This window comes from Kwoniella mangroviensis (assembly GCF_000507465.2).
Source record: "Kwoniella mangroviensis CBS 8507 chromosome 1 map unlocalized Ctg02, whole genome shotgun sequence".
NCBI classification, from domain to species: Eukaryota; Fungi; Basidiomycota; class Tremellomycetes; order Tremellales; family Cryptococcaceae; genus Kwoniella; species Kwoniella mangrovensis.
In genome coordinates, this window is record NW_027062534.1 from 4,221,594 (window position 1) to 4,234,979 (window position 13,386).

At 45.5% G+C, this 13,386-nt stretch overlaps 6 protein-coding genes and 1 non-coding gene across 7 annotated transcripts; 4 read left to right on the forward strand and 3 right to left on the reverse strand.

The window, feature by feature from the left end:
• Nucleotides 1-4: 4 nt before the first annotated feature.
• Nucleotides 5-2,129, reverse strand: I203_106696 (6-phosphogluconate dehydrogenase (decarboxylating); the record flags this gene model as incomplete). The annotated part of the gene is made up of 11 exons (XM_019151021.1): nucleotides 5-102; nucleotides 158-403; nucleotides 455-518; nucleotides 576-602; nucleotides 661-891; nucleotides 939-962; nucleotides 1,021-1,268; nucleotides 1,321-1,347; nucleotides 1,408-1,557; nucleotides 1,610-1,991; nucleotides 2,058-2,129. The coding sequence occupies 11 exons, from the start codon at nucleotides 2,127-2,129 to the stop codon at nucleotides 5-7; spliced, it is 1,569 nt and encodes a 522-aa protein (XP_018999589.1).
• Nucleotides 2,130-2,708: 579 nt separating this feature from the next.
• I203_106697 (uncharacterized protein) lies at nucleotides 2,709-4,746 on the forward strand (the record flags this gene model as incomplete). The annotated part of the gene is made up of 5 exons (XM_065518033.1): nucleotides 2,709-3,653; nucleotides 3,700-3,754; nucleotides 3,883-4,152; nucleotides 4,206-4,425; nucleotides 4,497-4,746. The coding sequence occupies 5 exons, from the start codon at nucleotides 2,709-2,711 to the stop codon at nucleotides 4,744-4,746; spliced, it is 1,740 nt and encodes a 579-aa protein (XP_065373337.1).
• A 214-nt stretch (nucleotides 4,747-4,960) lies between these two features.
• On the forward strand, nucleotides 4,961-5,957 carry I203_106698 (uncharacterized protein; the record flags this gene model as incomplete). The annotated part of the gene is made up of 7 exons (XM_065518034.1): nucleotides 4,961-5,024; nucleotides 5,103-5,236; nucleotides 5,297-5,357; nucleotides 5,409-5,524; nucleotides 5,592-5,661; nucleotides 5,735-5,793; nucleotides 5,847-5,957. 7 exons carry the CDS (start codon nucleotides 4,961-4,963, stop codon nucleotides 5,955-5,957), a joined length of 615 nt encoding a protein of 204 aa, XP_065373338.1.
• Nucleotides 5,958-6,146: 189 nt separating this feature from the next.
• I203_106699 (uncharacterized protein) lies at nucleotides 6,147-6,896 on the reverse strand (the record flags this gene model as incomplete). The annotated part of the gene is made up of 3 exons (XM_019151024.1): nucleotides 6,147-6,271; nucleotides 6,343-6,807; nucleotides 6,875-6,896. The coding sequence occupies 3 exons, from the start codon at nucleotides 6,894-6,896 to the stop codon at nucleotides 6,147-6,149; spliced, it is 612 nt and encodes a 203-aa protein (XP_018999592.1).
• A 2,015-nt stretch (nucleotides 6,897-8,911) lies between these two features.
• On the forward strand, nucleotides 8,912-9,006 carry I203_106700. Its single transcript has one exon. It is a non-coding gene; the product is annotated as a tRNA-OTHER (tRNA).
• A 215-nt stretch (nucleotides 9,007-9,221) lies between these two features.
• On the reverse strand, nucleotides 9,222-9,944 carry I203_106701 (uncharacterized protein; the record flags this gene model as incomplete). The annotated part of the gene is made up of 4 exons (XM_019151025.1): nucleotides 9,222-9,297; nucleotides 9,359-9,419; nucleotides 9,487-9,555; nucleotides 9,629-9,944. 4 exons carry the CDS (start codon nucleotides 9,942-9,944, stop codon nucleotides 9,222-9,224), a joined length of 522 nt encoding a protein of 173 aa, XP_018999593.1.
• A 322-nt stretch (nucleotides 9,945-10,266) lies between these two features.
• On the forward strand, nucleotides 10,267-13,189 carry I203_106702 (uncharacterized protein; the record flags this gene model as incomplete). The annotated part of the gene is made up of 11 exons (XM_065518035.1): nucleotides 10,267-10,381; nucleotides 10,442-10,956; nucleotides 11,038-11,181; nucleotides 11,258-11,389; nucleotides 11,473-11,676; nucleotides 11,737-11,991; nucleotides 12,059-12,166; nucleotides 12,257-12,559; nucleotides 12,625-12,888; nucleotides 12,968-13,095; nucleotides 13,159-13,189. 11 exons carry the CDS (start codon nucleotides 10,267-10,269, stop codon nucleotides 13,187-13,189), a joined length of 2,199 nt encoding a protein of 732 aa, XP_065373339.1.
• Nucleotides 13,190-13,386: the final 197 nt, after the last annotated feature.

The window sequence follows — 13,386 nt, forward strand, 5'->3', positions numbered from 1 at the left end:
TATCTCACACTCCTGGCATCTTGGCAAATTCCGTATGGTATTTACCCTTCTCATGTCCCTTCTCAGCCTGACCTTTGATGTCATAATTATGATGGCCGAAGTCTGGATCGATCTTTGTCAGCGGAAGTCTATTGTCATGCTGAAATGAATCACTCACAGTCCAATTCTAATTCCATAAAGTTGGTATCGAGATCACGGCAATTGACAGCCTTGAGGTATTCCATAGATGCTCCAAGAGCAGGAGCCACAGCATCAGTTTCGATAGCGATGGTGTAGAGCTTTTTCTGCGCATCGTACGTCTTGGCTAATTCCCTGGCTATCTCCGGTATACTCTTGAGTAGGTTCATTGGCTCAGATGGAGGAAACTTTTGGAATAATGGAAGAAAGAACTCGGCAATCGCGTCTTTTGAATACTATTAGTGATGATCTGAATTCAGGGGGTGGGTCAACATACCAGACTGGATGATACAACCTTGTCTCCAGATCTTGATACATGTCGCCAGTGAGATGTTCCATTTCTAGCCGTGGTCAAAATTTATCAGCATGATTTTATTTGTTGAGGATAATACGCTTACTTGGTCCTGAGACGCTTTGGTGATGATCTAGAAGGGTAATCTCAGCGTATCGCTCCCGACCTGACGATAAGGAGACATGACATACATCCAGTCCCTGAATGAAAGCGCCAAGGATCGCACCATAGACAGCCGTCTGTACAGTCTCAAGCAGTTTGTCTTTCTCCCCTTTGTCAAACTTGGCTTCTTTAGCTTGGGAAGGTTGAGGGAGACCCAGATTATCGGCGACCTTGAGCCTTTCGAATTTATCAGAAGATATTATACGAAGTTGATGCGCTGCTGCGATCGCAGGTGCAGCTACATGTCTTTCGGCAATTTCCTATAGCATTGTCAGACCTTCTTCTAAGCGGTTGATAAACCACTTACCTTGGTTGACCAAGTGCCCGTGCCCTTTATCATTGACATGTGTTAGTGTCAGAATGGCTGGAGGCGGATCCTAATCACTCACTTCGGATAGATCGACATCCTGGGTGACTTTATCCTCAATTTTCTCTACGATCCCATCTTCAGCGTGTTCTATACCACCGCCTTCCTTAAACCTGAGTCCTTTGAAGCCTATGCCGACGAGGAAGTTCCCGCGAAGTGGACCAGACTTCCACCATGACTCGAACAAGTCAGAGATCTCGTTGTTGGATAGACCAAGTTGTTGATGTAAGAGTGATCGAACCTCACAAAGAATGGAGAGATGTGCGTGTTCTGTATATAGTAGGATTAGAGGCCTTTCAATACAAAATGATGAATGACTGACCAATACCGTTATGTATCATCTTGACGTCTATAATCATCATCAACAATTAATTAGCTTATTGTTAGACCCAGGAACAGCGTTACTCACAATGACCAGATCCACCTGGGCCTATATGCATTACACAGGGCTCTCCCTCCGGTGTTTTAGCTGCCCATTTCTCCAGATAAGGCTTGAGATACTTCCATGCTTCCTTGGTGCATCCAGGTGACATCGATGGTCCATGTCTAGCAGATTGATCTTTGCATTTTTTCAGTCATCACTCTGTCACTTGTGCTTTATAACCACTCACATCCACCACTCACACCCATTCCTACCCATTCGACTCCCTGTTCCCTCGCTTTGGCCTGCCTCCTCTCCGTTTCTTCCCACCATTCGTTTCCTCCATCAATGACTATATCACCCTTTTCCAACAATGGGAGTAAATCGTTCTGGATGCCATCAACTGGTTTGCCGTGAGGCATACTCAGTACGATTATCCTGGGATTCTGCTCATCGCCCGATCCTTTAGGGAAAGCCTTTATCAATTTCTGCAATGATGTAAACCCATGTACCAGCTTTTCATCGACGTTCTCATCTTGCTTGGCCTCGTCCATTAGCTTTTGAACAGCTTCTTTGTCGTAATCGTAAGATCCTATTCTTGAACCGTGTTGTGAGAACAGCAATGTCATACCCTGTATGTATATGTATGTATGTACACTGTCAGTTCGGAGTCTTTCCTACAGAAGCTGAGCACCCACCCCACCCATACTTCCACTTCCTACGATACCAATCTCGATATCATTGACCTGGTCGTTATCAATATCTGCCATGACGTGTACGATCAATAGTGTAGGCAGAGGTAATGAATACAATCATGTTCACGATATGAACCTGTTCTATGTCTAGCCTGTGACATGGTACAGTGTGTACCTATAGCAAGCAGTGATATCATGATATCATAGGGCATACATGTACAGCACATGTACATAATGCGGGGACTGAAAATAGAAAATCCCAAAGTATAATAACATCGCGACGTCACAGCGATCTTTGTGTGCGTGCCTGGATGATGGGTGGATAAGATAATTGATTGTGCAAAAAAACATCTCACTCTTCCTTGATTGTCATTCACTCGCACTCGCTTCATCGTGTACCACTATCAAGACAATCCAGTATGCGTCTCTGGACTCGAGGAATTGCACAGATCATACTCATGCCTGAATGGCAGCGGCAAGAAATGTCTCACCCTTGCTGGATTGGCTGGCATGGCGTCCAGCCTGGATCTTGACATATTTCGCCCATGATATTTTCCAAACATCAGCAATGTCTTTTCCATGCTCTTACTACTTTCCGGTGAATCTCAAAGAAAGATCTTCAACCATGCATCGTGACCATACTACACCATCGAGATGTCATTCGACAACCCTGGACTTCGACGTCGTTCTCCCAATCCGAACTCGCCTCTGCCGCACCTAGAGATCCCTTATTCGCCAGCGTTACTATCCCCGTATATCAATGTATCAGGCAATGGAGAAGGGAAGAATCTAGGACTGGGGTACAATGAAGTAATAGAGAGGTATGAGAGGGCTTCACCATCGATGGATCCGAGGGGATATCCAAATCCGACTATCCGCCTTATACCATCCAATGGTAACTTACCGCACAGTCCTATCCAAGCGACTCGTCATGCTCCGCTCACGACCAGATCCCAGTCAAACGACGAGATCAGTAGTGTCTCGGCGGAATCAGCGGCATCGCTAGCAGCTCTGAGAAGACATCGTACGGATCCTAAGTCTTACTCGAATGCTGAAAGAGCAAGCAGGGGTAGTGCTTTCGAATCCAGCTTGTTCCCGAGGGATAGTAGAGACAGACCTGTACCTCCATTGCCATTAGATATCAAACGGTCAAGAGGTGGTTCACCAAGTACCATCTCGTCAAAATCGTCAGTTACAGCAAGGGGTACGGGAGAAAGCACTATGGGTTCCTCGAGTCCAGCAACACCACATGATAGTCGACCAACTAGCGTCCTGTCAAGTTTGAAGTCATTCAAAAACCCTTTCGCCCGGAGATCGCAATCGATAAATACCCCTTCTTCGCCTGCTCCATCAACTAGGTCTATCACTTCATTCGCTACCTCCCGAAGCTCAACATCATCAACCTCAACAATGGCAGTACCATTTTACCCCTCAGCGTTTTGGAAAGAGGGTGGTAAATTAGGTAATCTGTCCAATAAGGATGTCAGTGAGAAACTCACAGATAAGTTTCCGGCACCAAGACAGGTCAAAGAAGCTGAAAAGGGAAGGAAAGAGAGATGGACCGGTTATAAATGGGTTCTGTTACTGTCGGTCATGACGGTAAGTTCTGCATTGTCCCGCATGAATAAGGCTGATTTGCGTATAGGTCTTCGCATATGGAGTTGCTGGGTTGACATGGGCACTGTTGATACTTGGTCGAGGTGAGTGACAGAGACCATTGCGAAAAGCTGATAGAGTAGTCAATCCGCATAGCGATGTGACCATGGTCTCCGATCCAGACATAGTGATATGTAAGTCCCTTGTCGTTCGATCAACGCTGACAGCTTAGTCCTCACTCTGGCTTCACTACTCTGTATATTCACCGGTCTGATCGGTTTTACCGGGACACTTCTGAATTCGAGACAGATACTGGCTTTCTACAATCTGCTACTATGGCCAATAGTCTTATCCATGTGTCTAGTTGGATATACATCCTATAAGCGAGGATCCTTACAGCTGGAAAGGAAGTTGAACCAATCATGGAGTCAATTTTTGGATGACGGTGAACGTCTGACTATACAGAATTCACTGAAATGCTGCGGCTACTATAATCCTCTCCGTAAGTGAATTACATGACATGTGTATACAAAGACTAATAATGTACGATGATAGACGATGCGACATACTCGAAAAGATGTTACCCTCGAACGACCTTACCGGGATGTAAAGCCAGATGGATCAGATTTGAAAGAGAGAATCTGCATGATTTTGCTACTGCAGCATTCAGTGTGCTAGGTTTCCACTTTTTAAATATCGTCATCGCATTGCTCTGTTCGAACCACGTCAACAGGACTTTCGGTAAAGGTCTTACCCCTCCTGCGTACCGTCTGAGGTGAGTAGTGCCTCCTGTGACATCACGTATGTCACGTGTGGGTGTTGCTGACCACACTGAGTTGAATATAGGATGGCCGATGTTCGTGCCAATGCTCTGGCAGTACTATCGACTCTACCAAAATCCAACCCACATAACCCCGCTTTGATGCGTCAACCTGCCATAAGTCATAAGAGCCGTTTAGATTCGCCTTATTCCCGCTCGAGCTCGAGGATGAGCATGACGAGTTCGGACAGTGGGACAATATGGACTGAGGTGATGCACGAGGCCGGTCCGAGAGGTAGAGCATTGAGAGAAGCTAGACAACGTGGTTTGTTGTGATCATAGAAAGACAGTTGTTTCAATGCATGTTTCACTGCCATTTGCCACCACCCAGTTCAAGTGGGATATTTGATGCCGTTGTGGTTCGGTGTTTTGGTCGTCGATGTCATGACCATCATTCGCCTTTTAGCGACTGTATCTGTTACTGTAAGCTTATTCAAATATAGATCATATAGATAGACCTCTTCAGAGTGTATCGATGAGCTGAGTGGGAATGAGTTCAATCAACGCGACAAGCTTGAACCTCAAGCTACTATTAATAGGTAACTCCAGTGTCGGTACGTCTGTCTAGCTTAGGTTGCCTTCGCTCGCACGGATCCTACAGGCCTGGAGCTAAATCCTCTATATCGTTCTAGGCAAATCATCGTTATTACTTCGATTCACGGACGATGAATTTCTATCGGATGAGGAGACAGCCGCTACTATAGGTGTAGATTTCAAAGTGAAGAGCATAGAGCTAGATGGCAAGAAGTACAAACTGTCTGTTTGGGTGAGTAGCCGTGATTTAGTCATATGACCTACATGAAGACGCTAATTTCGGCTGAAATAGGATACGGCAGGTCAAGAACGATTCAGGACGTTGACCTCAAGTTATTATAGAGGTGCGCAGGGTGTCGTACTAGGTGAGTCATTGTATCATCGTAACTAAGCTGATAGATTAGTGTACGACGTATCATCCTGGCAAACATTCGACGAATTGCTGAAATGGTTCAAGGAGATCGATACGTACTGCGGAGAAGGAGTAGTAAAGATGATTGTGGGAAACAAGGTTGATAAAGTCAGTGATCCATCAGGCGAACATCGAGCAATCAATATCGGAGATGCGAAGCTGACGAACCGCACAGGAATTTTCGAGACAGGTTACTACCGATGAAGGGAGAGCGTTTGCCCAACGCATGGGAGCGCTGTTCGTGGGTGAGTAATTGCTCGACGTTCACTGCACATCATATCTCGATATTTCATCTTTCAATGCTGAATCGACATTCAGAGTGCTCGGCGAAGACGAAACTAAGAGTTCCGGAAGCGTTTGAGGAGTTAGTAAGAAGAGTGAGTCAGATCAACTCGTTTGTAGGGTCATGATAGCTTAACCATCACTATAGATATTGGCAACACCCGCATTATGGTCCAAGGCTTCTGCTACACCCTTGCGCAGGTCTGAGCCTATCAAACTAGAAGATGACAGTTGGTCTAGCGGAGGTTGTAGCTGTTAAGCAGAGTTTGGCGTACAATCAACTCATCATGACGATCACGACAGTATTACGACATACGTTGTATGCATATTATAGAATTGGTTATTATAGATTATCGTGGTCTATGTATTGTATTATAAGGCTATATATGCGCATGTATGAAGGTGAGCACTAGACTCGAGGCTTATTAGGGAAGGTGGAAGTCATTATCTAATGCTTCTCTTCGATTTGAGCATGACCTTCCTCAGCGAGAGATTCGTAGACGGCTGATCGTTTGGAGGTGAAGGTGAATTTGTCAAAGAGGGTGAAGAAGAGGGCGATCACCGAAAGAGCGACTGCAAAGGACAACAGTTATGTTAATGGTGAAATCCCTATAATTGATTGAGATATAATAATGACTACTCACACATGGCCCAAGCTAAACCTTCGATAGCGGTGACTCTTGAACATTCACCCAAGTATGGTACCCAATTGGGAGCGAATCGACTTGGATCGTTGGTATGTCTACATTGGAATCCATGACCGAAGGGAGTTTCGTACATTATTCCAGCACCTGTACCCCAGAAGACACCGAACATGAGGAAGATGGGAAGGTACATTGTCAGACCCAACGCCCAATGGAAGATGGAGAAGAGTAAGCCGATGATGGTACTGAAGAGCAAGAGACCCATGGCATGTTGGTATTTCCCAGTAGGCCAGTTCTCAGCGAATCGACCGTACTTGTGGATCTGTTGAGAGACGAGACCAAGCTCGGCTACGTCAATGCAGAACCAGAGGATGAAGAAGGATGCATAGAAGGCCTGTCGAGAGGTGCTGAAGATACTTTTGACGGAAGGTCGTGGTCGAGAAGATGTAGCTTTCTTACTACCAGCTAGATAATGGGATCAAAATTCAGCAACTTTTAACTTCTCTGTAGGAAGAAGGTTGGAGGTACTCACGAACTTGAGCTGATTTCGCCATTGTTAATTATATGACAAGGTTGTGTTTATATTTGTGTGTTTGGTATTTGTGAATCAAGTGATCTGTCGATCAGACGTATACAAGTAATGTTTGTGAGTTGTTATTTTCTGTGAGTGGGAAAATGAAGGTTGGGGATACCCATCCGACATCAGTTATATAGACCTCGATGAGAGCCATGACGTGGGTCTCGAAGAACGTCGTAGAAACGACTTCGTAGGTGCTTTTCATCTCTGATGCTGACAAAGACGAAATTAGCTGGTATAGACTCAGTAACATACCGCGGGTAAGACCGCTACAAAATAAGCTCAGAGAAAGAGCTACATCAGTCAGCCACCATAGCATATTCTGGTAATGTAATGTAGTCCAACTTTGACTAGATCGCTTGTGAGAAAATTGATGATTATGATGAGATGGAATACGTGTCTCATGGTTTTGAGCTGTTGAGAGTCGTTGAGATTGTTCACTGCGCATATCGGCCGCGGTACAGATGATACATTCGGATGTGTGTAATTCCTTTTTGCGGTTGTGAATTTGGTGCGCGGTGATTGCTTCCGAAGCGAGATCGATGAGTATCACGTGACTTCCTCGTGGATGGCCCACCAATACAAACGGCCGATATGCGCTTCGGCCTGGTGGACGATCGTTTTGTTTCGTTTTGATTCGGTGAAGGCTGGGTTCTAGGTTGATTCGTTCTTGAAGCGCGAAAAGACCAGTTTTGCACGAGAAACACGAATCGATACTTCGAAGGCGTTATCGACCGTCCTATTTGTGTTTCACAAGAGTGTCCTTGGACACACATCCAAAGGCTTTTAGGCAGGATCCACTTTGCATGGACTAAGAAGTATCCCTGTCAGCTCAACGGGTAAGAGCACCTTCTGAGCATCCCTGACTTTGCTCTCACATCATTGGCTATATGTATATGTCGTCATTGGTGTGGACAATTCGCACTCACGAGTGGAAATCTTGGTTCGATCCCAACGCAGAGGATATCTTTTTTCTGTCGATTGCACGAACTGTGACTGAACTGCGTCTGGCATTGCAAGCATATACAAGCATATTGGCCATGAAATAATGCCCTCAGATCTCGTATGAACATACCTAAAGTAATCATCAGATTCTAGGGGAGATATGGTCATCTGGACGTGCTCTAGGTTCTAATCGAAGTCGGATACGACAGGTCGGCTCTTGTTGCTTATTCACAAACTTACACTATTCATGGCAACATCGCTCATAACTGACAAGAATAGAAAGACGAATATCGAGGAGTGACATGTCTGATTTTGTCGAGAGTGTTGCAGGTTCTTCATGGGAATGACACACAAGGCTTTCCTCAAAACCTCGACTTACCTCCGCAGTCATCACTACCGATCATCCTCCTACCCGTATGCTCCGCTAGGCACAGAACGTCGACACACACACATAAACACAGAACCTCGTGGTTTTCGACAACCTTTCTCGACTCTTGGTTCTATTGCTGATTGCTTGCTTCTCTTGACTGCTACTTCGTACCGCATTCGTGGCACCCCAATCTGCCACCGTTCGCCTCTCGCTCTCAACATACAGTACACACCTCCTTTCCGACGCTTTCGTCCCCTCTCGCCTTCGTTCCTTCCTTCTCATCTTCTCTCCGTCCGTAACGATCTTATACCCCTCACCTCCGTACGCCTGTCGTCCACTATGAAGCCAATTTTCATGGTGCAATTCTACCCTCACTCTTCTCGTTCTCACCTCTATGACATCTACCACAAGGCCAAACTTGGGTCACTCGCACCCCAGTAGCTCATCCCGCAACGCCACTCTCCTAATCAAGATCGGCATACTCCAGATATCCGAACGACTAAAGTGAATGTGGCACAAGGACACAAGCCCAAAGACGCACACCCGACAGCAAATCTCCCATGTTACATCACTTCAGATTGAGCGGACAAATAACGCCGAACCAGAATTCGGCGGAGGTTCGGCGGACGGCAGGCAGACACTGAACCTGCAAAACTGAATCAAACCAAGCAATCGCGGACCGTGTGGCCTAGCGGTTAGGGCGTCCCCTTTACAGTTTCTGTTTGCAAGCGAGTGTCGGGGAAGATCGAGGGTTCAATCCCCTCCGTGGTCATTGCTTTTTACATCTAATTTTTGTAATTTTTGGAAGGCTTTTCACCCTTCAACGACCCCCGCTAACTATACTTGTTCAAATGTACTGTGTATGCACCACCGAGTGGTGCATAAGTAGTGCATACGTATGGCTGACTGCTATCGATAACGTATCGTGCATAGGTCATGTATGGAAATCTGATGTTATATATACACGTCTATCAACTTTGGGTAACCTTAATTATCCTCTACCAATTCGCCACATACGATATACTTCCTCTCAAAGTGCTCGTGCCATCCTCGCATATTGTCGCTGTGAATGGGATATCTCTATTAGTCAGACGCCTCAAATGACTATCGGAGAGGTAGCTTACATTTCTGCTTGAGTCAAATTAGAGAGTTTGTCAAGTGGCTGATCGACGGGTGTGAGCATGTCTATGTTATCATCATGAATTGATCAGCCAAGATGCCTCTGAGAGATCGTTGCTCCGGTTGTACCTACCCAGCTCAAAAGACTGCTTTGCCATCCCTCTCGATGCATCCCTTCCAGCAAAATTACCATATACACCATCTGTCCACTCCCCATCGATCAGCTACGTCTATTTGAATATATATATATATAATGCATGTAATCTCATACTCACCTGGACCATAAAATGTCTTACCAGCCGTCACGTCAAATACTGTTCTCTCACCCCATTGGCCATCACTCCCAATTCTGAGAATAGCCAATAATATCCTCGGACTTGATTTTGTCCCATCGTATTCTGATAGCTCTTTGGCCGTGTACTTTCGATGACATATCACTTCGGGGTGTTTGGCAGGTAACCAATTATAGTTCTCTTCGGTATAAGTTGATGCTGCTGGAGTCTGCTTGAGCGGGTGGGGCACTATCAGTCTGAATACCAGGTAGAGTATCGGTGGGATGAGTAGGACGTTCAAGGGGTTTGATAATGACATTGCGGGACGGGTCTGTCAGGTATAGGAAGCCATGCGATGCATGCTTGTAGCTGTCTAATAGGCAGAAGAAGGTCGCGTTGATTTGCGGCCTGGGTGGTGACGAATGCGTAGGGCTCTCTCACTAAAAATCGAAAAATGGGGAACTCCGCATCCGGTTGTGATTTTGACTTCTGACTTCTCTCTCATCCCTTTACATCTCTCTCAATCGTCTTCTTTTCTTTGCATTGCTGTTACATTTATCCACCAGTTTGCTTCAATTCGATCTCAGTCACGCTTTCATTCCCATCAAGCACAGCTTACACGCACTAATCAATCGATCTCGATGCTTTATACCCGAGCTACAGGTGGGGTAGGCTCCACTTCGATGGGAGTGGTGATGAGAAGAGGTCCTCAGGGGATGATGCTGCAGCGTGGGACAGCCAGCGTACCTCTACGACGTGAGTGGTCATCATGCTCTCATTGCTCGCAGCCAAGCGACTGATGACTGTAAGCTACAGAACAACAATTAGTCGCTCATGCTCTCGGTAACACACTTTCCAATCGAGCATTTTCATCATCGTTACCAATCCCATTACAAGCACTCTCGATAACTCAGCAAACCCGATTATATCCCCATCCATCTTTCTCCCGTTCAGTTTCAACTCAGCCTCAACCTCCTGCACCATCATCTACACCACCACCACCATTCTCTGCACCTTCCAACCCTTCCTCTCCCAAGAACATCCATGATCCACCATTAGGTACACCGCCTCCTCTCCCTCCTACCCCGCTGAACGCTCTTCCACCGAAAGCCACTGAACTGGCCAAAGCGGCAGAGGAGAAAGAAGTGGCCAAGAAGGAAGAGAAGAAGCCGACTGGTCCATTGCCCGCCAGGATATGGGCGGTGGTGAAGAAAGAGGCAGCTCATTATTGGGCGGGAACAAAGTTGTTAGGTCAAGAGATCAAGATCAGTAGCAAGTTGCAGTGGAAATTGCTGAATGGAGGTACATTGACAAGAAGAGAGAGAAGACAGGTGAATATATTCTCATACGTCCTCACATGCTTGTCGCAGAAAAGTCATGAGGCGCTGATACCCCTTGTCTACCTCGACTAGCTTCGAAGAACGACAACAGATTTACTTCGTCTCATACCCTTCTTGCCATTCGTCCTGGTGCCTTTCATGGAATTGTTGTTACCCGTTGCTTTGAAACTATTCCCCAACATGTTGCCTTCAACGTTCGAAGGGGAGTTCGCAGCAGTATGTCTTCACCCTGTAAAATTGATTATATCAGAGTCATCATGATGCTGATAAGGTATCTTTGTGGGATGAGTAGAGCGAGAAACAGCGAAAGCTGTTACGAGTCAGGATCGAAATGGCCAAATTCTTACAAGAGACCGTAAGAGAATCAGGGTTGAAAGCGGATAGTGTAGTGAAGAGTGAAGAATTCAAAGAGTTCTTCAGGAAGGTGAGCATTGTGACGAGATTGCCTTTATATCTATGGCGAGATGATCAAAAGAAACTGATCATCCTGAATACTTGCGACTGCAGGTTCGATCGACTGGTGAAACACCTTCTCAAACCGATGTAGTCAGAGTAGCCAAATTGTTCCACGATGATATCACTCTGGATAACCTTTCAAGACCTCAATTGGTATCAATGTGTAGATATATGAACATCAACGCTTTTGGAACGGATAACTTCTTGAAACATCAGATCAGAAGTAAATTAGAGAAAGTCAGAGTAGATGACATGGTGAGTATGCACGTCCCGAAACAAGGAGTTACTTGCTCACTGACCATCATTATTCTCTAGATGATTCACGCAGAAGGTGTCGACTCCCTTTCCACCAAAGAACTTCAATCGGCCTGTCAATCTCGAGGAATCCGGTTCCAAGGTGTATCCCCAGCTAGACTTCGGGAAGAGTTGGAACAATGGATCGAGCTGCACTACACCAATGGTATCTCAGGTGTATTGCTGGTCTTGAGTAGAGCTTTCAACTTTGAACAGAAAGGTGATAACGTGATGGAAAGTTTGGTAACTACCCTCAGTAGTCTGCCCGAGAACTTGGTGAGCCTCTTGTTTCTCTGGAATATCATAATGATCGGTACAGCTCATCAGTTTCATGGAATTACAGCTTAACGAAGCGGAACTTAATGTCTCGGATGAGGCTACTTACAAGCAGAAACTCGAAGTCTTGCAACAACAACAAGAACTCATTGAGGATGAAGCTGATCAAGAGAAGGTTAGTGGCATCCAGATGAATCAGATGAAACCTTTTCAGGATTTTTTCGAACAGGGCATGACGCTTACTTGATTTTTATAACTTTCGCAGGAAGAGCAAGAAGCAAGAAAGGAGGAGAAAGAACGAAAAGAAGCTGAAGAAGCTGCCAAACGAGAACAAGAGGAGGCTGCCAAGAAAGCCGCTGCTGAAGCTTCAGGTGAAGCTGAACAGCCTGCTGCCGCCACTACGGAGGAAGTCAAAGAACCACCTAAACCGGAAGAGGATGCTCGTATGACCAAAGAACAGCTTGGTGAATTAGCTGAAGCGTTGAGTATCTTGACTGCCAAGAGTAGTATCGTCAAGGAGAGGGATGAACTCAAAGCGTTATTGGAGGATAATTTGCTATCTGAGGCTGTGAGTGGAGAAGATGTCTGTCATGTTTTACAGATGATTTGGCTGATGTTCCCTTCTATTTGTAGGAATCGAAAGAAAGACAGGAAGAGAATTCACCTTCTGTAGCTGTGTCCAAGAGGGTCAGAAAGATGATCCAGACTATCGATACTCAATTGGAGAAGTACGACGAGAAAGTTGGATCTTCTTTGAATGTCATTGAAACTTCCCCTCATGGTCAAATCGCTTTGGCAGACCTCAAGAAAGCTTTGACTGTGATCAAACATAAGCCTTCGGATGAGATCATCGAGGGTTTGGGTAAGAAGTTGGATGTTGATCAAGATGGATTTGTTGTGAGTTTTGCTTCCAGCTTCTGTATATAAACAGATATGTACAAAACTGTTGACAACGTTGGTGGGTGTATTGCTGTAGGAACTTGACCACGTTATCGAACTTACGCAGGATCATGGTCTGGGAATCTTACTTGAAGATGAGGAAGCCAGAAATATCCTTGACAAAGGATCAGATATTAGACACAGCAAAGATGTCAAAGAGCTCAAGTGAGTTCACCTGTTCAATTTTTCATGCTATGGATTTTTAGCTGATATGACTGTGTCGTTTAGACCAAAGAGGGAAGATATCCTCCAAGAATAGAAATCGTATCATACAGACTCATATAAGGAAACGGAACGAGAAAGGGGATAATATCAGTCTTTCATTCTTCGCTTTTCGTTCCTTTCGCACTATTCAACCAATCATCCACCCATGCATAGATAACGTCGCATTGCTTTTCGTTGCTGTGCAGGTATTGTAGTTCAATAACATAGACTGACCCTCGGGGTGTTGTGTCG